The sequence below is a fragment of the Lates calcarifer genome, linkage group LG15 (genome assembly GCF_001640805.2).
Source record: "Lates calcarifer isolate ASB-BC8 linkage group LG15, TLL_Latcal_v3, whole genome shotgun sequence".
NCBI classification, from domain to species: domain Eukaryota; kingdom Metazoa; phylum Chordata; class Actinopteri; family Centropomidae; genus Lates; species Lates calcarifer.
In genome coordinates this window covers 6,817,934-6,845,390 of record NC_066847.1, presented here as the reverse complement: position 1 = coordinate 6,845,390, position 27,457 = coordinate 6,817,934, and the positions used below count along the sequence as shown (strand labels likewise).

Below are 27,457 nucleotides of genomic sequence, written 5' to 3'. Positions count from 1 at the left end.
TTAACAAATGAAAGTTAAAACATATGAAAAAATATGTTTCTGTTTCTGTTCTATTTCAAAGAACTGCAGGAGCAATGATAAAAATGTAAAGAGGAGAACAGTAAGAATGTGTTGAACTTCATATCAGACTACTACAGTGTTTTTCCTCAGGCCATGATCACCACACGGGAACAATTTTTAATTCAGTATTCGCTAATGTATGAGCAGAGCTACTGATTTAATCAATACACTATAAAGTAATATGGCAGATAGACGAAGAAGAAAAGCACTTGTAATAATCTGTCTGTTCATATAGCAGCAGTATTACCCTCTGTCGTGTCCTCTGAAGGTTACTCCTGAGGATCTTCCTGATCTCCTCCTCTCGGCCTTTTGGCAGCTGCGGCAGAGCTCTCTCTGCAGCCTTAGCAGGAGGAGGCTTCTTGGGCTGGATGTTCCTGAGAAATACACAGGAAAAAGGTATCTCAGGTTTTGTATCACAGACCAGTGGAAAACAGTTCGGAGACATGGCAACATGTCAAGCCTGTCATGTTTGCTTTTGTGTAAACACAATTATCTATTGTGATAAAATAATCAAATCGCTGACGGGCAGTTTCCATAATATTTTCTCCAGGTATCTAATGTTCAGATGCCTGGGAACAAGTTTCTTCTTGGGTGAGCTGCCAGTGAGCAGCCAACTTATTAAATAGACCAAGGAAAGTAATTTACCTGGGAACATTAGAGCTAACATTAGCTCTTTCTGTTTCTGTTCTTACTGAGTTAATTTATCTGACACGTGTGTCTATCCTTCGATTGAGTGCAGCTTAATGGAGAGGAAATCTTTTCTGCTGTGATCAAACTAATACCGAGGAAAAAATATTCCCACTTGTGTATCCAAGTTTCTCCAGCTCTTACTTACATTTAGCAAAGATTCACTCATGCACTTGCACTGGATATTAAAATTGACCAAAGCTTGATTTGACAAATTATCAGTGATTACATGTGACTGCCGGTGTGAAATTACTGAGGCCTGTGCAGATGCTTACAAGAAGTTTTTTAAAGGTTACACTCTTCATCATTTGTTAGATGGAACATGAAAGAAAATGATGTTGACAGTACTGTTACTAGTTATGAAACAGCTCAAAAATGTAACACTTCAGTGTTCATCACAGAACCGGCCGACCTCTCTACCTCCAAAGCCACAAACCTGTGAGATGTCGAAAAACACCCTGACACCTGTGGATACAATTCCTCATTAAAAAGAAATTTTCAAGCTATTTAACTGGAAAAAAGAACTAAAACTCAGGAAGTCATTAAAGCCTCTCTTATATCCTCATTAAAAATTAACTGTTATTTTCTGTTACATTTACAGCTTAATAGAAACTACAGTGGTTTATGGGTTTTTTCACATCTGGAATCTGACAGTACTACTGTGTAATTGAGATATCACAGTCAATTATAACAGTCAATAGTGGGGTGAAAATATGGTTATATATAGATTTTTAGAGCTTCTCCTCTGAAAATAGGTTCCTGCTATGACTAAAAACAAGGCTAGGACAGCAGTGAGAATGAAGTAAAACAGTATACTATAAGCTAAAACTCACTTAGTAAAATCAGGGGAAGCTGCAGACTCATTTAATAATTTTCTGGAGGTTTATCACTATGAGTGACTCCTTTCACATTGTTCAATATATAAAATATAGATTATTTGGGCAGTTTGGCATTATGATGTAAAGACTCCAACACTCACTGCATGGAAACGGTGGAAGGCACAGCAGAAGGCAGCTTGACACCCCCTCCACTCTCCACCAGCTCAATGGCCTGTTTCATCTCCATCTTGTGATAGAAGGCGATGAGCTGCGGCTCCTTGGAGCGCTCGCCTGCAATCAGGCACTTCTTCACATACTTCTTATTGAAGCGGTTCAGTCTGGGAGGAGGAAAGGTGCGACAGATGGAAACAGAAACAGAGGGATAAAAGAGACCCAGGGGTAAGAGCAGGGCAGAGAGTGGAGAGAGAGGTTGCACAGAGTGTGTAAATTATACAGAAAAAATAAACTGGGGAATTAATCACCGTCAGAAATAATTTTACATTTATAGCCATAGTTAATGTGTATTCTCTCTAGGGCTCGAATAATTAGCTGATTATGACAGAAAATTAATCAATGACAACTTTGATGATTAATTAATAATATAAGCCACTCACTGAGTAAAAATGTCAAACATTTCATAATCCCAGTTTCTCTGAATCAAAAATTTGCTTTTTGGGGGTAATTTATGAGCATTTGTCATTTTGTAGCTGAAGGATTAATTAGGGATGAAAATAATGCAGCCTGAGTTCTCTGACGACTACAAGCTGTAATGTCTTTCCACTGTAGAAGTCATACTTGTCCTTCCAGTGGTGGTGTCCATAGTGTCCACAGATGTCCTCAATTCCAGTCAGCAGGTGGTCGAGGAACTGGGTATTAAGAAGAAAACAGAAAATCATCTTTAAAAGTTTTTGAACAGACAGAAAACACATTCCAGATTGCACCAGACTCTGAAACTGGCCCCCAGCTTTTTCTGAGGATGATTGTGCCTGAGAGCAAAGTTGGATCTAATATATATTATTTTCCAGAGTCTATGTTACATCTGCTGTAGTACAGTGCCATTTAAGGAAATTTAATTGGGCAAACACTGTTACCTCTTGGAGGCAAAATGTGTTTTTGATGTATAAACCATAGTTTATGATTAACAACGTTATTACCAATGATTACAGGGACTCTGGTGCCACATTAGTCAGCTGCATCTTTTTGCACTTCTTTGCTTCACCACTGTGCCAACATTATTAGCAACAGCAGCAGGCGACAAGCTCTTTAAAATGGAATCCATGCAAGGAAACCAGCAACGGCGACCAGGTGATTGATTGGACAGCGTTTATCAACCGTGGCAGCAGGCCTGCTCAGAGAACCAGAGAAATGTACCGCTGCATTTGTTGTTCAGACTGCAGCCATCCGACCAGGTCGCCCTAGTGCTCTGACTAAGCCTGCAGATGAGAGTCTGACAGACAATGTTGCTATGGGAACAAGTCATTAAGGAGAGCCATAGAGTTTACTGCTGCTTTGTCAGAAGTGACTGATTTATATAAAAACTCCCCAACACTGTGGGGGTGAAAAAGTCTTGTTTTAAAAAGTCACAGATGTGTCGTTCTCTGGAGCTTTTCCTTTCACCAGTCTGACATTTGAAGGCATAGGTGTACTTGCTGCTGTGCTAAAAAGAGCTCAAGTGGTCAGTTTTTCTTTTTCGTAGCAATATCATTGTGATGGACCATACAGTGCACTGTACAGTGTGTTGCGTATAGCATTTATCCCCCCCACCACCACCCCCCACCCCACCCCAATTGTGACACCATGATCATTGTGAAGCTTTTATCATATAAACATACAGTTTAAGTGTACTTGACTGTGTGTCTAAAAGGCATTTGAAAGGATATGTGGCATCCCCAGGTAGGGGAATAGGTATAGCTATTGCCTAGAATGAATAAATAAATAAATGAATGAGTGAATACATCAATAAATTCATAGCCTCCATACCAGAGGTCTGTGTACCACTCAATTTGGATTCAACTCCACGTTGTAGCCCAGTAGGACTGTGTAGTTAGCCAGCTCCGTTGACTCTAATTACTGTTGTTTTACAGTGGAGGAGAAGCCGTTAAGACAGCCTCTTCTAGCCTCGAGCACTGGTGACTCACTGCAATGCCCTAGAGAGGGGTGGGTGGGTGGGTGGGTGTGTATGTGTGCTTACCTGACCTGTATTAATAGCTTTAAAAAGGTTGTGGACCATTTGTGGTGGTCACTCACAAATGTGCTTGACTAGCAAATACTGTGGACACAAGAAGCTCTGTGTGTTCAAGGTATATTTAACTAGCTTGCAAAAGGCTGCCATCATAGAATTGTGCGACACAATCATTCAGAATCAAGTCATGATGAAACTCTGTGGATTGATATCCATTATGCTGTACCAGTACCCTGAACTCCACAGTAAATGAGCTGAAGTACCGCCACATGGCCAGTAGGTGGAAGCAGCAATCAAAATTTGATAAACATATTTTACATATCTACAACTGACATCATTGTGAAAATGTTATTATTTATGCAATTGCTGTGTATTTCTAAATTCAGAGAATGGTGTAAATTGCGAAATTATCAGTATTATTAATATTTCTGTACCAGTCTATGCTGTGAGAAAATAAAAACATGACAGGAAGGCAAACATAAAAGAGGAAGTTGATGAATCTATCAGTATTTCCTACATGTATCGCATTAATTTATGCAGACCATATCCTGTGCTTTCTCAGATGCATACAGAAATCCTCTGTGTCATTCATATATATGAATCATCAAGACATCATCAGCTCATGACAATGAAGGCTGGGGATAGTTGAAGGGCAAAAGGGTTTTACTTGGGTGTGGATTTCCTCATTAATCGAGCGCTTGGCCTCCTGTTTCTTCTTCACTGCCAGCAACTCCACCAGGGGTTTGATGGTCATACCCTGCAAAACAAATGAAAGGAACAAAAAATTATTCACTGTAAACACAGCCTGACCTTAGCTAAAGATAGAAATAAAAATATTCCCTAGTCTGTGTCAGAGAGAGATGAGAAGATTACATGTGGATAAGGACTCTTAAACTTGTATTTGTAATATTCTTATGATCTTTCTGTATGTAAAAATGATGTATAAAACAAACCAGCACTCTCTATACTCTGATATCAGCTCATCAGGTCATGTATCGTAGTGTTGCAGGTTTTTACACAACTTTTCTCAACAAATCTGCTGTCTTTCCTGTAAATCTTTCACCACTTTAGAGGGTCACAACTTGAGAAAACTTATAAACATAGTGAAATCCTTCTAGTAGTAAATAATACAAAACAATAACATTATTGTGTGCCCACTGTTGTTTCCTGGCCATACATTCTTTGATGTAAGGAAAAGAGATGTTGACTTGTGAGAACAAGTGAATGAGCTTGTGAGCTTAACGGAAATCCTAAACTGCTAAAACTAGGATGTTGTGTCTATACATAGTGTGATGCAATTTCAGTGACAGTTAAGCAAACCCTAGTTAGTATGGGGCTTTCATTGTGATGACTGTGAATATATTCTCAAGAGGAAAGTGATCATAAACACAACTTGTGTGTACAAGTGCATCCAAATAACAAAAACAACTTATTAAAAGTCTTTTGATGAAGTGCACGCCCTGTGTGTTTGTTCCTGTGTATATGGCTGTAAAGCAGAAGTTAATGTTTCTTAAACCTGTTATTTTCATAAGCACACTCAGGTGATAAATGAACTCAAATAAAAGCTTTCTTTTCGATCCTGACACAAACACCTTTTTCTTCACTAGGAATATCTTGATGTGTAATTATATCATCTATTTTTGGTCAGATGTCAACAGGATTAAGAAAAATGCATAGCCACAACAAAATGGCCCCAGGAACCCAAGATCAAACATCAGTCTGATATTTGGCTACTGTTGGGTTATAACCAGCATGTGTATGTGTGTGCCTGTCTGCACCTAAAGGCTTGAGTGTATCATTCAGCTTCTTAAAGAGATTAAGCCAGCCATCTGGTTAACTGTAATAGCCTGAAGTGGATGACAGAAGATTCCTGCTCTTTAGTAACAACCTATCCTGCTACGAGACAAGTATGCAAAGGAACCTGCCTTTTATCACTTCATGCTTATTCCAAATAAGATACAAGGGTATTAAATGGCTTTCTTTCACCCTAAACAAGTAGAGAGTTAATATATCATGGATATCTGATGTTCAAGTCTCACTTAACACCAGAACAATTTTAAAAAATGTAAGAATAGGGAGTGAAATGTAGCAGTTTTCTAATTTTGGCCAAAATTCAACCACTCTTTTCCATGACAACTTGTGTGACAAACCTGGAAATCATCCACGGTCACACCCTCAGTTTCTTTGCCGGGAAAATCTGACCTTTAGACAAGAGATTTGTGTTCAGTCGTGATGAATTTAATCAGCTCTCTATGTTTGGTTATCTCCATGATTGATATACATAAATATAAAAATATATTACCAACCAAATAAATCTCTTACCAACCTAGCCTTACTCCTATGGCAGTTTTCAATTAAAAAAAACAAAAAACAAAATCATCCAATCAGCCTACAAACTAGTCCAATAATCCCTAAATCTGACTTTTAACATGATATAAGTCTTACTCACACAGAGTTATACTTTGAACTAACTCTACATTGCAGGTGAAAGGGGCCTCTATGTTCTACCTCCTGCATCTGTTTCAGCATCAGACTGCCAGTGCTGAATGAAGCAGCATGAATAAAACATGTTTCTAATTTTGACTCTGAGGAGAGGGCACACGTCTTAGGGGTTTTATTTTAGCTGCTGCCATTCTCGGTCCAATGCACGTCCAAGAATCTTCCTGCAGTTTTACGGGGAGACTGGTTTATCTGACAGGTCTGAGTAAATACTGTGCACTGTGTTTAAAATGGACAAAACTTGATATGTACACATTTACCACCTGTGTCTTTTTCTTGTCTTTATGTATTGTTTTGGGATGTTGTCTTGAGGTCCACTCAGAGAAGAAATTCATTAGAAATATTCCTGCTGTATACTTTTGGTGCATGAATTAACTCACCTGTCTGTCAAAATACTTCAAAGTGACACCATGAAATTACATTTTCCTAAACCAGCTGGAGCTGTTTACTTCAAGAGCAAAAAAAGACCAAGAAAATATGTCTACTTGAGGTTGAGGAACAGATGTGACATCAAGTGGGGCCTTTTTTAGAAAAAGTAGCAAACCGACCTCTTCCTGCAAATATATGAGTGTTCCTTTGATGTTCAATCCTCAGCACATTAGGAACAAGATTCACGTTTCACTGAATGGTTGCAAAACATCTGTTCTGAGCTAGATTGGTTTTGTTAAGTGTACTAGTCAAAAAGGGATGTCAGTGAAAATTCAAACTCAACTTACAAGGCAAATATTCTACACCAAAAAGGAGCTCTTTTGCAAACCAGTATAGTCTGTGATGACAGATGCAAATGAGTGGGTACCCTACACAACATGCGAGTAAACTCCACCCTTCCTCTGAATAGAGAACAAATAAAAGGTCTAACAATGTCTAATAGTTTAAATAATCTAACACTTAAGTCATGCATTGACTGCGGTCATATCAATATCCTATAACAAGGCTAAGATCTGACGTAGGATACATGACAGTAAGCCAGGCTGAATGACAAGTGTTCTCCCTCTAAGGTCTGCTCAAACCAAAACTTAGACTTAGACAGACTTAGACAAAACAAGACAACCTACTCACTCATACCTGAACAAAGACTGTGAAGAAGATTACAGTGATGATGGCTGTGAGGAACATCTTTCTGTGGGCAAATTGATTCTGGTCCAACAAGAAGCCAAGGGAGAAGGCAATGGCACCACGCAGGCCACCATAGGCCACAATGAACTGGTCCTTGGTTGTCAGCTTGACAATGCGGAACTTGTTGATGATGTAAGTCAGGCCAACAACACCTGGGAAGAACAAGGTAAAGAGAAAATAAGGTTGAGTTTTGTGTTCTGTGTATATGTAACAGATCTGGGTCAAATAGCATTCTTTCCATACCAAAAGATGCCAGTGCTAGGGCTTGCCAATGAGTTTAGACAACAGGAATGTAGTATATGACAGTCAAAGTAAAAAACTTTCTGTACCAAAAAAAAATTGAATGCGTTTTTCCCCCCATCTTTCACTTGCCTGAGTCCATCACAGAGAAAATCATAACTCCTTTATCACCCCAAAAACATTTTGCTCCATGGTAATGCCCTGCTGACTTTTTAAATCAATCTGCACTGCAAACATAGTGTTATTTTAATGAGCTACCTATCGCTAGCAAAGTCTGCTTTATGAAATTCAAATCATGGTGAAATAAATGGAAATCAACTGCTGCCTGGAAGAGTAAAAAAATAAAAAAAAACAGTTTAAAACAGTAAAACATTAAAGCATGCTTTAGAAAGTAGTCAGTGCAAATGATATGTGATTAATAAGAAATGATTAAACCTGCAAACATTGGAATGACCATTTAACTGGCAAGACGAGACGAATTTAAATTGTTTTGTATCGTGTAATGCCAGTAACATGAGCATGATTACTGATCGAATCAATTCAGTCACAGACAGCAGATTTGTGTTTGGAAAGTTTGCTCAAATTCTCATCAGCTCCTGATGCAGAAGGTAGAATTCAGGATTGCCTGACTGAATACACCTCATTGTTGTTTCATTTTCAGTCTCTCTCTGACAATACTAATAACTCTTGCATGACAAATCATCAACAGGAGGACTTGTGACAGCCTGAAGTCAACATGGAAATCATCAGTGGTGGCAACATTTGCTCCGTCAGTTAGTGCTCCCAGTTCCCTTTTTCAGAACAAGGCCTTTTTATGCTCATTACAAAAAAGTTGTTGTGCAGATTATAACTCACTACTGTGTACTATAATACATTTATATCCTTTGAAATAGATCTCCCATGAAATAACTCAGATCTCCCATGAATTAAAACTCAAAAACATTCGATATAGCAAATTTATACTTCCTTAACTTCCTCTGTTGCCTGTTAACAGTTATTTCCCTTTTACACTACTTCTACTACTACTACTACTACCCCAGCATGGAAACATTACATTTATTAGTTGTGAGAAATACTGCAGTAGAACTGACCTATGACCCGTGCCACCAGACACAGAATGACAGTAACAGTAACGAAGGTCCAGTTCCAAGAGTGCGGCCCGTCCACTGTGGCCACGCCCAGAAAGATGAAGATCAGAGTCTCGCTGACGCTGCTCCACATTTTCAGGAAGTACTTGATGGTAGTGTGGGACTTGTGGGATATATTTGCCTCCACATAGGGGCGCATCACTGCTCCACATGCTATTAACCTGGAGGGAGAGGAGGCAAATGTTGGCTCAGTTGAAAGATACTGACATGAGTAGTTGTAGACATATTTTAAGGTTGCATTTTCTAAATTTCTTGTTTGTCTTGTTCAATATGCTGAGATGTCTGTTAGAATTGTGGAACATATGATTAGAACGAAGCAAAGTAATGTCAGAGTTTCCACTTAAGGAGTACTCAAGCCGACCCAAACTGAGTTCCACACCAATTATGGAAACATGTGACACCAGCAGAGATGTCTCCATCCCTGTCTGGTGACCATTTCTCTATTTCATTCTTGTGTCATGTGTTGTCAAAAGTGCAAAGACCAAAAACGAACACCAGGTTATATAAGCTGGAACAGCTGCTCAACATTCTCCACCATGTAAATACTGGTTTGGCTATGGAGAAATGATAAAAGGAATTCACACCCATAAGCTGTTTCACTTCTTCTTTATAAACGGATGGTATGAAAAACCACCTTGACAAATCCAGTGTTTGATGTGAGGCGCAATACAACAGCCACAGGCGCAGGAAGGGATTGTCCTTGAAGCTACACATCCACTGACCCTGACACAGAGGAGGGGGGAGACTCAGTATATCATCAACTCCTGTCTCCACCATCAATAACTCCTGGCACCTTAACCAGAAAATGGATTGATATGTACTGGAGGAGCTCATGAGAAATGGCACCTGGGAGAATGCTGAGATGCCAGTAAATTCAGGCTTGGTTTAGGTGGCATTAGATCAGATTAATTCATTTTACCACTGGTTACACAGAGTAATCTACCATGATGTATAGCTGACTTATTGTCATAGGGGAGTAGCTGAAGTGAATTTTCCCTGTAGTGGCAAGGTTGTATATAGCCCATGACATCTAATCACTGAGGGAAGATCCATATATTAAAAACATGCGATACAAGAGGGATGTCCCTGAACCAGCTGGAGTATTTCAGTTGCCAGAGGGCAAACAGGACACACTGGATACTCAGGGTAGTGGAAGGTACCAAAGATACCAGCTTCAGAATCTAGGACTAACCATGCTAAAAATACATGGTCTCATTGTTCTAACATGCTTTAAAGACATCTATTGAATGTATGTGGTGTGCAAGTAGAAGAAAAGTAACCACAAGAGAGTCAGTGACTGCAGGAGGAAACCTGAAAGATCCACAAGTCACATACATTGAAGAATGTAGTATTAGATATGTGTGCTAATTAATCAAGTTTCCAGACACTTCTTTTATGACTTGAGACCATGCATGTACAAAACAGCATTTCAATCCTTCCAATAGCTAAGATACACGTCACTAGTGTTGCTGAAATTTATGAAAAAAACTGTAAGCCGAATAAAAGTTTAAGGTAAATAAAGTGAACCTCTTAAATTCATCTGTTCCTTGGAACAACAAATTTAATTTGTTTTTGGTGAAAACACATAAAACAACTGACCTTATTTGCACATTACAGGGAAAATATAACTATCTCTCTCTCTCTCTCTCTGTCCACCTATATAACCAACCCCCAAACTTACGCCATGATGCCAGAGAGGTGGAACATCTCAGCTGACAGGTAGGCCATGTAGCTGTACACAAAGACAAAAAGCGGCTCGATGACACGTGTGTGGGAGGTGAAGCGTGAGGTGAAGGCAGCCAGGATACCATAGATCGCTCCCACTAGAACGCCACCCAACGCAACCACAAGGAAGGAGATGACTCCGAGGAAGCCATCCATCACCGTCACTGTGCCAACGCCTGCGTACTCTACAAAAAGGTGGTATAGCACCTAAGACAGTGAGAAGTAGGAGAGAGAGGAGAAGAAAAGAGTGAAGAGTAAAAAATAGGAAAGACTTTAAATAAAGCATGTGTGGATGATTATGAATAGACAATATTAGAATTTAAGATTGGTTTGATTATGTAAAAAACAAGACAGACTGTTTCCAACAAATTACAACAAAAAGTACAGTGAAAACTGTTCATGTGGATTTATTGATTCTCTGACTGTTCAAAAGAGGAACACTGAATAAAGAAGTCATAATGGAAGTTTATTGAAAATAGATTTGGCCTCCGGAGTGGTTATACAAAAAACAGGGTAAATGTCACAGTGGACCACAAATCTGCAACCAAAGGTTCCAAAACATGTTACATCATCAAGAAGTCACGTGAGATGTAGCCTTTATTTTATATAGCTCAGTTTTGCTCAGAAATTGTTTTTCAAAAATAGGGTTTGTAATAAAATATAATGGACTAGACAAAATCTATTTAGCCACCAAATTTTCTTTGTCCTAAATGGACAAAAAGATACTTCTGTACCAAGCATTTGCTAAGTATCACTGTGGGATATACTGGCTCCTGTAATGCTAGACAGGCTAATCGTGCAGATCAACTGCCAAACGGTCCAAAGCTGATGAGCTCTGGCTTTCACCAGAGCCTGCAATCAAAACTGCCTGTGCCAATGATGACACAGTGCTGTCCAGCTTGAATAAGTGTGCACTGAAGCCAAACTTGTAGCTGAACAGATGACCTGGAGACAATGGCCCTTGGGGAATGTGCATGCAGAGTATTTGAGGGATACACTGGGGAAGACTTATGGAAATATCTGGCACAGTTGATGTCAAAAACACCAGCCGTTAAAACTAATGTTGGTGACTCTGATAGCCACGGTGAAAGAATCGCCTGTAACTTTATACCATAGATGGTGCTGTATTGGAACAGGCCAGCTAACAGGTGGTGTGCGGTGAGCTGAGAATTATTATGAGGTGACAGAATAGTAAGAGGATCGCTTGTTGCGTGTTAACAGCTTAAGTCTAAGGCTTAAGGCTGCTGAGCTAAACACCAAAGTCTTCTGGGTGAAAAGGTTCACAAATGACTTGATTATGCTATTATTATTATTTCACCCCTTATTTCTTCAGACATATGAGATACAACTACACCCACATATGACTGCAATAATGCTTCAATCAAGGCCTCACTCTATAGTGTGGCATCATCTGTATACTTGACAGAAAACCATCTCTAACCTTGTCTTTATTGGAGTGCTAATAAAACAATAAATGTATTCTCTCATGAAAAACGGAGGCATGAAAGTCTGCAACAGTACCAACCACACTGTGCCCTGTCTCTTGTTTTAGTTACTCACCACAGTGACAGCATCGTTGAGCAGTGATTCGCCAAACACCAGGATGTGCAACAGTTCATTGATGTGGATCTCCTCAAACACTGCAAGCACAGCAACAGGATCCACAGCTGAGATGATGGAGCCGAACAGCAGGCAATGCAGGAGCTCTATGCTGTGGAGGCTTGATGGGTTGGCTGGCTGGATCTGACACACAGCGTAAAGAAGGCCCCCGACGAAGAAGGCATTCCATACCGTCCCCACAACAGCAAACATCAGGATCGTGCCAACATTCTCCATGAAAGGGCGGATGGGCAGGAAGTAGCCAGCATCCAGGATGATGGGGGGCAGCAGGCAGAGGAAGAACAATCTTGAGTCTAGCACTGGGGGGACCTGCTCTCCGGCTAGTTTGATAAGCCCTCCCACTAGCAGGCCCACTACAATCAACAGGCAGCTTTCTGGCACAATGCTGGACAGACGGGGAATAAGGTGGAACCCTGGGAAAATAAATGGAAAAGAAAGATAAGACAAATGGCATGCGAGGATACAAACAAGTAGGAGGGAGTGATTTATCAGGAAATTCACTGCAGGATTCACTGGTTAAGGCCTAAATAGTATTTATAAGTTTCTGTGTGTGGGTGCGCGTGTGTCTCTGACTGAGTAAGTGAGTGAAGGTGTGTGTGGATTTGATTAACTGGAATTCTTCCCATCTACTCACTTTATATATGACAACACTGCAAAATCAAACTGAAACGCGCTAACACAACATTACAGGAGCAATCAGCTGTGACATACCACACTTCTGTGAGTACTAGCACCACGCTGTCAACAAATTCTAAGTTCCTCTTTGATGGCGCAGTACCTTCTCGGGTATTAAAAAAAATAAAAATACAATTTGTACAGTTTGCATGCATCAGTGTTAATGTTATGTGTTCTGCATGGTTAATGTTTGTAGGAAATACAGAAAGAACACTTCTGATTTTTGTGTGGGCTATGCAGGCATGTCATATCTTGCCTGCCCTCATTTACCTATTTCCAGAACTACCTGTCCGTAACACAAACAAACACAAACTCACTACCTGTCAGTATGGAACATATGAAAAAGTGGTATCTCCTGTCTTGAAGCTGCAGGATGGGAAAAGAACATGACAAGTGTATTGTATTGTATTGTATTGTATGTTGTGTACCTGGTAGTGTTAACACCAAGGCCTTGTGAATTCTTGAAAGACCAAAGGGAAATTATATGTAAAACATTTACCATACACAGATCTCACATGACAATTCAACAAGTCAAGGCTGCACTTAAAATACCTTCGCCATGAGCCAACATTCAGGAGACGAGACTGAGACTAAGTGGTTAGCAAATCTTTCAGCCTGCATTTGTCTTCCCGTTTACATGCTGATCCAATTTTGGAGGAGTTCCACATAATTGAAATAACCTTTTGCAATTATCTGCCATTGCTTGAGGCTGCGTGGTTCACGTGTCACATAGGACAAGCAGCTCTGCAGCGAGTCTCCAAAGACTGTTGATGTTAATGCCCTTACAAGCAGTAAGACTTATCACCTGACAATAACAAAAGCTATTTGACATTAGGAGCCTGTCTTTTTGACTCTGAAAGTCTGGCTCACATTGGATAACAAAGCTGATATGAGACCACAAATACCATCACCCTGTGCTGCTTTGAAGTTTCAGATGAAATCATAAACTCAAAGGTTACATATACACACTGAGGTGATGGGACAACAGCAGCCTTTACTTAAAAAGTACGTAAAACTGGATGAAGACTTCAAAGAGACAGCAGCGTGCATCCCATAGTGAGAAGCCTTTCCTCTGCTATATTTACTATAAACCCTGGCAGCACAGGGGCATGACCAGGTGACGACATGGCAAATTAACACTGACACGCAAACACAACACAGAAATATAAACCAAATGTGGCTACATCCTTGTACACAGGCTAAACAACCTCATAGGGGTAGATAAAATGACATTGTAGAGGATTAAATAGATATTACCACAATCTTGAAACACTGCAAGTACAAACAAATACACATTTTTGCAATTTCACTGAATTCTGTGTAAACACAGTCCCTGACAGAGGCTGCCTTTTGTTACATGTCCTAATAGATTCAATGTGCCTCTGAGTGTGTGTTTATATTAGACGATATAAACAGAATGACAGACATGTTAATTGAGCCACGTCAACAAGCTGTTTCACACACTCGCTATAGCTGTCCTACGGAAATACACACACCCTTAAAATTCACACAGATTCAAACCGAAACGTTCAGACAGACTTTATATCCACACTGCTGTAAGAACCTTAAAGTATCCACAGCAGTACATGTTGACCCATCAATAAGCACCGCAGCTAAAATGCTCGAGCACCTCAGGAGAAGAGTGGATGGTGCAGTGACAGCAGCACCATTTGGCACAATAGCCACAGGGTGTGTTCCCTCCTGAGCAAAGAGGGGAGGGGCGGGCAGGTGGACAGCTTGGGCTTACTCCAGTTTGCTTGCATTGGCAAAAGCAGGATGGTGGAGCAGCTAATTAATATTCACTCATTAGCTCATAGCACAGGTTGTTATGTAACAACCAGGTTTTTTCACACATGCCGCCAGTAAACAAGTATTACAAGTTAATTATTTATATTATATTATTTATATTAAGAGTTGAGATAATATTTTGGCTTCATATAATCATAACAATCTTACATGGCTTTGTCTCAACAGTTTGTGAATGTTTAGCATCATAAATTCTCTTTGGGAATACAAGACATCTGAGGTGGGAGAAGGCGTGTTTATACTCAGGCAGCTTGAGGACAACACAATTAGTGTTTCAGCACACAAGCTCAACAAGTGCATGTCTGTGGATTATACAGCTGCATGCAGCTGTAGGTCTGGAGCTCTGGGGACAGACAGTGAGGATGCCTTAGTCCTAAATGGTTTAAGGAGGCCAAACTTCCCCACAACTAGATGTCAGAGCCTGGGCAATCTTCTCTTTTCAATTAACTTCATTAGAAAACAAGCAACATTCACAACTCTGCAGAGGCTTAGTGGCCAGGTGGGTTAACAGAGATATTCTGTAACAGCTGACTACAACACACTGAACAGAAACCTTCTGTGACTCTCCAATAGGCTTCTGTGGCAAGCAGGATGTAAATTCCACAGCTAGTTCTGAGACTATCCAAAGCACAGTGTCCTTTCAGAAGAATTTGTTTGCTGGAGGCTTGAAAATTAAAGCTGAAATTAGCACCACAAATTAGCACTTTAATGTTCACAACAGCTCAACCCCCTACAGACACTCTTACATAATTAAGAAGCTGTGTCTAAATGTGTTTGAGACGTAAGCTCTACAGAGATCTCTGTTCAGCATGGGGGGCACCATATTACACAAGTGGACCTGCACATCTCCAGTAAGCTAATTGGTTCCCAGCTGAGAGAAATGATGACAGTGACAGGCTGTCCCAAAAAATGATACCCATGGTAGTGTTTCACATAAAATGATGCCAGTAACTGAGAGTTTATATCAGTTTATTACTTCCTTGCTTTATTACAAATGCATGTCAAGTATTGCAAAGAATTTAAAGATTCCCCCATTAACAATTTGGGTCTACTTTATGTGTGTTAACAATGTATGCTAAATACTTTGTGTTTTTACAATTCTCATTAAAGGAGGACGAGCCTGTTCAGCCTGCTGCAAGGTGGAAAAGGGCAGCAGAAAGCCGTGCATACAACAAGGTGTCATGGGATCCAAAAGAAACCTGCAAACAACATTTGTTTCTACACGTCAGACCTTGAAGGGACTTGCCCACTAATTTACGGAGCATATTGTACGTGCATGATATCAAGCTGCATGGTTTGACTTCTATACTCACAGAAAATAAACATCCACTGAAAGAAACTGCAGTTCAGTAAGACAGCAACGTACCAATATTATCTATGAAATGACAGCTTTGTTGTGTATTTTATTATAATAATGAAGTTATAACAGCCTCCAGCAAGTGCATAAAAAATTATAGAGAATAGAGTGCTCTTCATGTAAATAAGCCAACTTGACTAGAAACACATGCTTATTTTCAGCAATGCCCACAGGGAGTTCTTCCAGTGGCAGAAAAGGGTTTCACAAAGTCATACACCAAAACACTTTAATGTAACTTGGCCACACCTGGGAGTGGCCAAGTTACATAAACTTCATCTGCTGTTACCCACTGATTTTAACTGGATATAGAGCAGTTTCACCGAAGGGAGACAATCCTGGTCACATGCACATTTTTTTAAAAACTCATGACAGAACTCCCCATACTTGAAAAAGTAAAGTAAAAAGAAACAACTATAACTGAATCCAGAGAGCGGCATGGGAAACCAAGCGGGGTTATTATTAGAAGGCATGGAGTTCCATTATCCCTCATGTAGTGTTCTTACGAGTGACATTAACTGAGCTAGGGTACTTTTGCCTCACAGCTTTCGCCTCCTGAATCATGATCTAAAAATAGGCCACAATGAACTGACACGTAAAGCTCAATCGGGCAATAAAGGAATGGCGGGTATGCACGTATGAGGCCTGTGATAGGCAGAAACACATCAACTAAAGTTCTGTTATTGTTTTCCTGTCAAGGGTTACATGCCAAAGCTGGGGCTAGGCAATAATTCAATAGTATCTCTTATCATATTTACACATAAGATAAGATGAATCATAAAATCTGTCACAACACAGGATTCTTGAGTCTGTATGTTTTGTGAAAATGTAGTATTTTTAGTTTATGAAATCATTAGCCTACAACAATCTGGATAAATTAAATGGATATGAATTTGAGTTTTTATCATGAACTTTTAAATACTGTAGGCTGAACACCATGACTTATCAGTATTGCTCACCCCGGCAGGAGCAGTGGAATAATACTGTACTCAATAACTTGTAGGAATGTTGCTTAATTCTCAAGGGAAGGAAATACCTCAGCAAACATTTCTAAACTGCTCTCATGACCGGGCTTGACAAAGAAAGTCATTTATACAAAATAAAAAAGATGGGCAGTGCAGTCCTCGATGAAAGGGCAAACAGGTCATGGCTGGATGGACTAAATGCATTACTGCTGATGTCTCAAGCAGTGGTACAATCAACACTGGAGCCAAGAATGACTCCCTTAATGACCCATTATCATTCATGGGTGACCAGGAGGGATAAGTGAAGATGCCGCACAATCAGGAGGAGACAAAAAGCCATTTCAGCGTCGATACTGCCCCGTCTAAACGTGAAAAATCTCAGCACATCCAGGACAAAAAGGCTCAGTGAAGAAAGCCTGAGGTGCCCAAACCAGGCTAAGTAGTGACAGTCAACCCATTCTTAAGTCTGTCCTGCTTGACTCCAATTATGGCCCTCAGTGCTTATCAAGTGAAGAGGCACACCACAGGAGATAAGATAGTGAAAAGGAGGGCAGTGAACTTCAAAGAATCACTTATGGCACACATTTCAAGTGTTGTCAAGACATATGTATGAAGGAGATACTGTAAGTGGTAAGTGTACTCCAGTGAAAAACATACTTGAACTATAAGATCAAGTGGTTCATCTTGGTAGCTTGTCAATAACAACAGGCAGTGTGCCCTTTCCCCACTCCCTGCTGAGAGCCTCTTTATGCACCAAGGTTACTGAAAACCTGTAAAGGGTAACAGCTCTTTCACTTGTGTGCATGTGTACCCAGTGTCAGCACAGCCTGGTACTTGCTATTATCATTCCCAAAGCCAGGAACTGTGTCCTGTTGCCAGGTGACTAATTGTATACTGTTGGCAATGAAATCTGCTGGATAAAACAAGCACAAAAGACGGAAAATATTTAAACAGTCTCTTTGTTAGAGGATGTCATTGATGATACATTAATTTGATTCATTTCCAAGAAGAATCAGTATGTTAAGCTGGCTCCTGTGAACACTTTCAGGTTCACAGGGAGGTTGATAAACACATCTATTTCAGAGAAACATAGGCTTTGTTCCCAAAAATGATAAGCTTTTGTGAGTCAGTGTTTGATTGTTTGTACAGACCATTACACTCCTCAAGTTGCTTGGGCAAGACCACTGTTGGTTTAAATTATTAATTATGGCTGCTGCTGGTATATTTCAGTATGATCTCTGACGCCATATCTACACAAAAACAGTGTTGGCTTACACGGGTAATTCCTTGCTAGGGTGTGTTTCCAAGCTACACAGAGGGTTGTGATGTAACACCACAACAACTCTGTTTGATCCCCACTTTAGTTCAGACAGACGTGCTCTAACTACCAGGTGGAGTACAATCCAGTGTATAGTATAGTATCGAATGTCTGATTCAAGCAATACTGTGCACGCACCTTCTGGTGACCTGACTGTGTCATGTTTTAAATAGACAGAAAGCATAGAGTAAGATTTGAAAATTTGTCTTTAGAGAGAGATGAAAGGAGAATTTAACATTAGTACAGAGTAGATGCTACCAGTAGAACCACCTATGAAGATGTCATGTGACTGATTTCATAAAGACGACTACAATATCTTGGAAAAGATGGTAATTTATATGATGACAGAGGCCATTTTTAAGTCAATCAGAAGACAGTCTTAATGGCAACCACTGAAGTTAGGCTAATCATTAAAATGTCCTGAGCTTAGGGCACCTAAAATGATGATTACTGCTCTGACCCTGCTACACAACGCATGCTACACAGAATGGATGACTATCACACCAATTAAGATTCATTATTCCTTTAATGGCCATTGATGATGAACGTTTTGGCTACTGACTGGATATTGAATAATCTTGTTAAATGCTTAGCAAAGATTTTTAAGATTAGGGGCATATAATTTTTTTTCTTTTGTCATTAACATTCAGAGTTAAGTCATAACCTAAATAACAAACTGGAGATAAGCTGTGTATAGCTTGTGACACATTGACTTGGCCGATCCCTCTCACCCTGGTCACAACCTCTTCAGGACACTTCCTTCTGGCAGGAGTTGCAGTTCCCCAAAACCAAGACCTCGCGCCACAAGAACAGTTTCTTCCCGTCTGCACCTGGGCTCCTCAACAAGATCTAGCCTCTGATTCTGACTAAAACTTTACCAAAGGTGTGGTTTCTAATGTATCTGGAATCTTTCCCACACAGGCAATATAGATAAGGAAAATATTAAGGCCAATATTTCTTAACAGATTTGTAATATCCTGTTACTTTAGATTCCACAACAACAAATGTATTCATTAAATTTACTCATAGAGAGTTTTATCTTGTCACATCGAGGCCAGACAGTGAGTCTTGCACTGCAAATTCATAATAACTCAGTCCTTGGTTGATTTTGGCACACTGTTTCAATTTTCAGTTTCATTAATGAAATAACTGAATTCAAAAAATATATACTAATTGTAACAGGAAGAACTAAGAGGCACACATACTGTTCAAGAGTAGTTGTATAGGTGATCCGAAGTTCAACCCAGTGATACTGATGTCTCCCACCTTAGTTATCATCGATTGTTTACTATAGATAAGCAGTCTTTTAAGGTACAGGCCGGTCTCTCAGGGAACCATTTTACTCTGCAAACAACTGCAGCAGAAATTGTGTTAATCAGGACATTGTGGTTCTTAATAATTAAGCCTTTGGGGAGTTAATAAATTCAACCACACACTGTGGAAACTAGACTTAAGCTCACAAAGTCATGTCAAGGCAGAAAACAAACAAAGTGACCCATAATCACAGGTGTAAGAGTCAGAGAGAATAAAAGAAATGGAAGGAACGATGAAAACTCTGTGGAAACAACTGTTAAAATGTGACAGTGTGGTTTCACTGTATCTGGCTAAAACCAGGCGACAGCAATGTTTGACACTGATGTATCTCTCTATGACTGTTGAGGTTGAGAGTCAGGGTATATTTGAGTCTATTTATTCATTCTCTTTTCTTCACTCCTACACATAAGAATCAACGTTCAGGTTGCAGTCCAACTCCCACACAACGAAAACTACACTCAGATTACAGCAACTCTGTATGTAAAGGTGTGTGTGGCTTTCATGGAGCACCACACTAAGGTAACACACACACCTTCTCTTCAAATTGTTTGGCAGTCTGTGAATTATAAATGTAAGGTGAAACTAACTGGACTTGTCAGACATGTTACAAGGAAACAGAGGAGTGCTGGAAACAAACAACTTCACAGCGATCAAGATAATTACCAGAAGGCGTGTCCCACTGCACACTCACGTATAGCTAGTGAATATTATCAGATCTAACATCGCCAAAAGTTCAATCTGAAAGTCAGTGCCTGGTGGATGTTTAATGAGACTATAAATGTTCATAAGCATTACAACCTGTCACAGTGTACCTCATTGTTCTTAACTGCTGGTCAAGTCTTGTTTATGACATATAGCTTTCATGTATTACTTGCAAGCTTTTATTCTCCCTGATTATAACTAGACATTTCCTTTAAACACACCCTCCACTGAAGAGAGGCAAAAAAACTTTATGAGGACTATACAGTGGGCTTTCAATGCCAATTATAGCCACTGAGTCATAGGCTGATAAAGAATAGTTATTTCAGTGTAATACTGGCCTGCAACCTAATTACAGGATGTCTCGTAGATATGAGGACTCTGCCACTTACTAGTAAAATTACATCTCCTGGATTTTGATTTAATATGAACAGCTCTGGCACTTAATATATTCATTTCAGGAAAAACTTGTGTTAAAAATGAGAAGAGCAAGGCACCATGCACATAGTCAGGGTTGCTTAAGAGATAAATGGACTGTGGATGTGCTTTTAGGTCTGTATGATATTACATCCATGAAGATGAATCAAAGACATGGCCGAGGCTGAGCAGTGTAGCAGTCACATAGAATTACCCACAGCCCATTTTCAGCAGTTCTGAGATAATCAGAGGCTTAAGGTCACCACTGTCTGCTGCTGCTGTCAGCTCAAACACTCATCCGGTCCCATTTCTTTCCTGCCTCCCTTCTGCTTCAAAGATGTTCATAATTCCCTCAGCTCACTCTCTCTCCTTATCCTCATCTCTCATTTTCACTCCATGTCCTTGAGCTGTTTCCTAACAGTGAGCCACCCAAGCCAGGTGGTCCCTCTCTGCCTGTCCCATCCCCAGAAACACTGGGCTCCTCGCCCAGACAGTGAGGCAGTATCCTCCCTGAATACAGACTGGTGCTCAGTCAGGCCCCTGATGTCACAGGCAACTGACAAGCTGCTGGCTCTCAGAAAAAAAAGATAGCAGGGGACAATGCAGTGCTATGTGGAAAGCACAACACGAGGAGGGGATAGATGATAGAGGGAAAGCCAGGACAGTATATAGAAGAAAAGAGGACATGAAGAGAGTGTGAAGGAGTGGAGGGGGGAGGAGCAACAAAGGGTGAGGAAACAAAAGACACCGACATAGCAGAGAAAAGTGAAGAGCCAGACATAATTCTTTCAACGTGTGGGAGACTACAGAGAACCATAAAAAGGTTCAACTAATTTGTTACTTTTGGGACATCCCTGATGAGAATGTTGTGAGGCTCTGGCGCACATCAGTGTAACGGGAGGTCCCTCTGTGTTGATAACTTGCCAGTTTGTTTTAGCTTTCCAATATCCAGACCGCTGCAATAAGCTGCTTAGTCATCATTGTAGCAAGGAGTAAGTACAGCTCCAGCAGAAGACCTCCACAAGAAGTTGACAGATCTGATGAGTAATCTGCGTGACCAGCAATATAGATTTTATGCTCTGACTCACTGATTGAATTGAGCTATTCTGGTCAAACCTGCGTCAGCATACCAGTGGCATCTTTATTTGGTGTGCAGAATATAAGGCAGGAGGGTTATCTTGTGACTTCACAGTGATAAGTTTTAAGTTTCTATCAATTACTGTGAGCTCACCAAAAGCTGTACATTGAGGCTTGTAATCTGAAGAGTGACATATCAGTTGATTTATCTATGCTGTCTCTGTTATCAGTTTAATAGGCAAATCTTGCCTTGATTATGATTCAACAAGAAGTCTGATAAAACAGACTCTGCCTTTAACTGTTCTGATGTGCAAGTAATTGTGCATCAGCAAAATCACCTGAGGCAGGGCCACATACCTAACCTGACGGTAACACTTTCAACGCTAGCATTTCCTGAATGGGCTGAACTGAAATGACAGGCTGCAGGCAGAACTGACGTGACAAACATGACATCCACATGATACTCACCTAGTTTCATTAAAGATGCGAGTAGCACCCATAATGAGATTTCAAAGGGCGTCTGTATGTGATGGTAGTCGACGTCGAGCACAGGAAAAACCTTTTTGGTGGCGTTAACGCCATGGTCCGCCACTTTGTGGTTATGTGAATCGTCCTGGTGGCTGACATCCGGAGAGCTGGCAGCTCCCAGTGGGAGCACGGAGCCCTCCAGAAGCACCAAAACCACCAGCAGGAGTAGTCCCTGCTCCGGTAAACTCTTGCCGAAGCCAGACGGGCTGTGCGAACATGTCCTCGAGGGCATTTTGTTGGAAAAAAAAAAAAAGGCGATGAAAGAATATCAGTGGGTTTTTTAAAAAAAAGTTCGCTTCAAGACTAAGCAAGTTCAAGGAAGCTGGATGCGGTTGAGTTAGTCAGAACTTCTTAACGTTAGGTAAATTAACCAACTCTTCAACGGCCGAACATACCAACTTACTTTAACGGTAGGTTCGATTAGCTTAAACCGAACCAGAAACCCATTCTGCCCGTTAACACTAGCTAGCTTGACTTCAGTGTTGTTGCGCGTAGCCAGGTAAACAGTCGTACCGACACAGGCCGTTGTTGTAAGAGGGCAGGAAACGCCAAGATGATGCAAAGAGTTTCTTTTTACAACACCACAGACAACAGTGCTGTAAAACTCGAACCCTTCTTCTTCAACAGCCGCGTTTCATAAGTTTTCTCCGTTTCTGTGTCAGTGACTATCAATGTCCTCTTCGGTGAAAGATGTCATTGTTGATGCTGGAGGCAAGCAAGACACACAGCCGCATCCCCTCCACGCCTCTGTCTCAGCCGAGAGAAACTCGTCCGTGAGGCGGCGATGCTCTGATACTGACCTTGAAGATAAGCTACACAGCCGCCACATCGCATTTTTGCCGTGTACCTTATGTACTTCAACTTTTTTATGTCAGTGTCCGCGTATACAGCATTTTTCTTTCCTGGAGGACAGGACCTTGGTCGGGGGACTTAGCCCAACGAGGGGTGTGGGGAAGCCTCGGGGTGTATTGTCCCCGGGCTCCAGATATTTGTGAAAGGTTGTCCAGCCAAGTGGCGACTGCTCTTCTCTGCAGTGGTGTTTAGCTTGATACAACCTTCAAAACGCACACCCTTTCGCGGAGGTTTGGTGGATGGGAGGAGGAGAAGGAGGAGTGAGTGAGGGGGAGGGTGATGGCCGACTATAGTGACACCTATAGGAATGGAGGTTTAAGGAGTCTCATTGAGAAGAGTAATAATAAAATCTCCATAACTACTACATCCATCTGCTCCACACATCTGTTCACAAATGAGATATTCTGTGTCTGTGTTGTTAATTACAGTAATTTGATACTGCTTTGATCTCATAGGGATGTTGCATGCCAGAGAGGTAAGAGGTCAGGGTCAACTACTGACCAAAGGGAACAGATATTAAAATTAGCTTCTTTAAATGTTAATGCACTGTCACCTTTTTTTCCATGGAATCGACAAAATGGTAGCATGTGCAAAAAATCTTGGCACTGTACTGTAGTAAGTAACTCCAGTAACTCCCTCCCCTTTGCCAGCTGTTAAGACACATTGCATGAGGAGATGGAAGAATGGATTCCACTAAATATAAGCAAATTCAAGATGCAAACGTCCTTCAGTCAGTCAAGAAACTGAAACAAAAAAGAGAATGACTTCTACAGCAGGACCATGATCCAAAGCAAACCTCAAAATCCACCTAGTTCAAGGAACATAAACTGAAACTTTTGGAACTTACAGTCCCCTGACTTGAACGTCATTGAAAATCAGTGAGTAGTTTAAACTTTTGTGGTATTTCTTTCCCTCAAGGACAGAATCATGCTCACTGTCAAGGAGCTGTCATGTCAGCTTTTTACATTTGGCACCTTAAATCACGACACCCCCCTGCTCACGTGACCATTCCACTGAAAACCTTTTCTAAAAGTCTGACTGTAGGCAACCAGTTATATAAGTGTCTTATAGATCATTATCTAGCTCTTAGCCATCCCTGATGACATGAATATAAACATGGAGGCATGCCGTGTAGCTGATGATAGAAATTATGCCTGAGGATACCAGTTTACTCCATGATCTGAATTCCTATTAAGCATGGATGTGACCCAGCATTATGAGCAGTGATATTCACAATGGCTGACTGGGGGCTAGGGGATGCATACAATTGCAGAAATTAGCTGGAATAGAAAGCAGGCTCTAAATGTCTTTTGAGGATATAACATTTGTCTAAGAGGTCAGGGGTCAGTTTTGGCTTCCAATCATGACCCCTAGAGCGGGTAGGTGCTCAACGTAAAACACATACACTATCAAACCAAGATGAACCTATACTCAAAGACAGTTATAATATTCACTACACTATGTACTGTTGATGGAAGTGGTCTTGGAAACTACCTGTAATGCAAGTTCAAAATTATGACTCAACATACTTGTAAATTACCATGCAAATCTTCCAGATACCGTAACATATAATTAATCAAATAACAAAAGCATTGACTTGAACAGTTTGATCAAACCAGTAATGGTTCTGCTCAAACCTTACCCTGAAGCAGTTTATAAAGTAGAGTTGTGACAATTAGTGAATGGCTTTAGTCATTCAAGCAAGTCAAGCATTTGCATATTTTAGCATCTCTAATGTGAGGATTTGCGGCTTCTCTTTGTCATATATGATATTATATGAAATAACTATGGCATTTTTTGAGTGATTATAATGAGCATTTTTCCCTTTTATTCTGACATTTAATTGAGAATATACAATCTCCAAGCACTTTATCAGGAACACTGTACTAATATTGGGCAGATCCTCCCTTTGCCCTCAGAACAGCTTCAGTTCTTTGTGACATGTACTCTACAAGTTGCTGGAAACATTCCCGTTGATTGTACCACATAATTTCTGCAGATTTGTCCGCTTCACATTCATGCAGCCAATCTCCAGTTCTACCACATCCCAAAAGTGTTCTCTGAGATTCAGAGGTTGTAGCCCTGGTATGAAGATGAGCTTGTTTCCTCCACCAATTTCTAAGAATCCAAACAAGCTTGGCCTGTTTGTCTCTGTTACTGTGGTGCAACATGAAGTTACAGCAGTAAATGTTGACAAGTGTTTCTACCAATGTACTCTCAGCTGCCTAAAGTTCACAACAATTAGGCCACCACAGCAAGAAATGAAGTGAGACATGGGTTGATTATAGTTTTGTGCTTAAATAGCTGCTTTCATGACTTTTAGACGTTTAGACTTTTAGATGTTAATTGTTTTGCTGAAGAGAAATGGATTAGATAATGTCTAGTCTGCCAACATTAATAAGGTATGGTCAGTGTTGATAACAGTGTGCAGCACAACACACACACTTAAGCACTGGCACAGTCAGAGTTCAGGCGACAAGGTGTCTATGTCATTAATCACTTCTGTCCCTGTCTGTCTTTATCACTTTATGAGTGTGAAGTGTTTTATATTCTACAGCCCTCTGTTGCTACTGGGTTCCATCGTTTCTGCCACACTAAGAAACTGAGGGGAAATGCAATATCCCTGTACTGTGGTCACTGCTAACTCCTGTACTCTCTGTGAGCAACCTTGTGCTTTGCCATCAGTATCTGAATAATCACCACACTTAATTGTTTTATATTCTAACAGAACAGGAAATGATATATAATATGTATAGTGATTAGGTCAAACTGTGACTTAAGAAAACCACAGCAAACTAAACTTCCCCCCCCAGAAAAGTGAAATGGCTTCTTCTATCTAAGATTAACTGCAAATACCACAACGTCTGCAAGATCAGCAACACTTTGCACTGTTTGGAGGAGGGTTTCATGATTCATATGTGTCATTTGTAAGCAGGGTGCATGCTGCTGGTTTTACTTTCATTTTTACCTTCTGAGCTCATTATGATTTTGTATGTGTTTCTTACCTTTCCTTACTCTTACTAAGATAACAGCTTAATATAAATGAATGTTCACTGTGTTTTTTAATCTCTGATGTGGATGCAGAGCAGAGAGTTGCTTACATTTCAGTCTACTTCTAAGTGGGGTTAGTGCTGTGGTTATCTCTGTTGCACATTTTGCAACAGGACGTGTATACCACATCAAGCACTTTACGAAACAATTTGTGAATTAACAACCATGCAAAAGGAATGGTAACCTGCTGTACCCAGTAAACCTCATGTTAAAACACATAAATCCATTGCTGACATCTACCCCCCCAGCTCTGTTGTGGTACAACTGTGATGCCAAAAGCCTTGCTGCAGGAACCCAGATTTCTACAACATGATTCCAAATGTCATCAAACCCTTGGAGAAAATAATAGGAGGCACGGTGCTGTGGTTGGAGGATATGAGGGAAATTACTCAGGAGGACTGAGCTAAACACATGCCTGGCCTATCATATTTATGCTAAGACTACTTATAGCAAATAGACTGTGTGCTTCAAGACCACATGAACCAAAAATCCCCATGGGTTCAGTGCTGTAGTCGAGGCCAATCTGGACCCTACAGCTGAAGCCAGGAATTCAGATTTGATCAAAGATAAATTGTACTCTACTAAAATAAATCCCCAGACTGAAGAAAAAGGAGCTGCATATTGAAAGCTTTGTATCCATCCAAGATTGGGGAAAAACAATTTTATTGAACCCTAGTGACCAAGCCTGCAGTCCAAAGCTTATTTGCTTTTGCCTTTTGGGAGACTTTCTGTCATATTCCTGAAGCTAAAGAAAGTACAGTCTCAACGATAGAAGTCCATTTTCTCCTTTCAAACTGTGCAATTACACAATTTCAGATCATAAAACTCCACCAGCTCACCCTGACCCCAAAAACAGTTTATGTCTGCTTTGAAGTTTCTATTTTCTGTGTTTATCTGCATGAAGTTAGTCACTGCGACTTCTCCCACAAACCACGCGATGTGGAGCAAAACAAGTCAATTATTGCCAAGTGACATTTGAACCTACAGAAAAAGAAAAGCTGGCTGTAATTTTTACTATTTCCACTGGATTTAAAAACAAGGCAATTGACAAGCGTTGTGGTTTCTTTTTTTCTTCCTCTGTTTGTTTGTCTTTATGTTTGTTTCATTTGGAAAAAGTGACTCTGATATTAAAACCCTGCAGAGTGTTCAGACTCACATTTATTCAGACACACAGGACACAAACAGGATAAAACAGATTTAAAGGGGCCTTTAATCCTGAGTTACACACACCAAGGGTCAGGCTAAATCAATAAAACATACATTAAATTTAGAGAGCAGTTTATCTGCAGACTGCTTTGTTCAATAT

The 27,457-nt window shown here is 40.4% G+C and overlaps 1 protein-coding gene across 2 annotated transcripts in view; it reads right to left on the bottom strand.

Moving 5' to 3' along the window:
* The window catches only part of slc9a1a (solute carrier family 9 member A1a), a 31,100-nt gene extending 7,684 nt beyond the window's left edge, over nucleotides 1-23,416 (bottom strand). The window contains exons 1-9 of one of the 2 annotated variants that reach the window (XM_018700002.2): nucleotides 22,189-23,416; nucleotides 12,036-12,508; nucleotides 10,432-10,682; nucleotides 8,694-8,911; nucleotides 7,312-7,514; nucleotides 4,415-4,504; nucleotides 2,361-2,431; nucleotides 1,727-1,903; nucleotides 308-434 (exon numbers count right to left, since the gene is read on the bottom strand). In XM_018700002.2, coding sequence (XP_018555518.1) covers nucleotides 308-434; nucleotides 1,727-1,903; nucleotides 2,361-2,431; nucleotides 4,415-4,504; nucleotides 7,312-7,514; nucleotides 8,694-8,911; nucleotides 10,432-10,682; nucleotides 12,036-12,508; nucleotides 22,189-22,480 — 1,902 coding nt within the window. In that variant the 5' untranslated portion in view covers nucleotides 22,481-23,416. The remainder of the gene's footprint in view (nucleotides 1-307; nucleotides 435-1,726; nucleotides 1,904-2,360; nucleotides 2,432-4,414; nucleotides 4,505-7,311; nucleotides 7,515-8,693; nucleotides 8,912-10,431; nucleotides 10,683-12,035; nucleotides 12,509-22,188) is intronic. The other variant, XM_018700003.2, reaches the window with a different exon arrangement.
* Nucleotides 23,417-27,457: the final 4,041 nt, after the last annotated feature.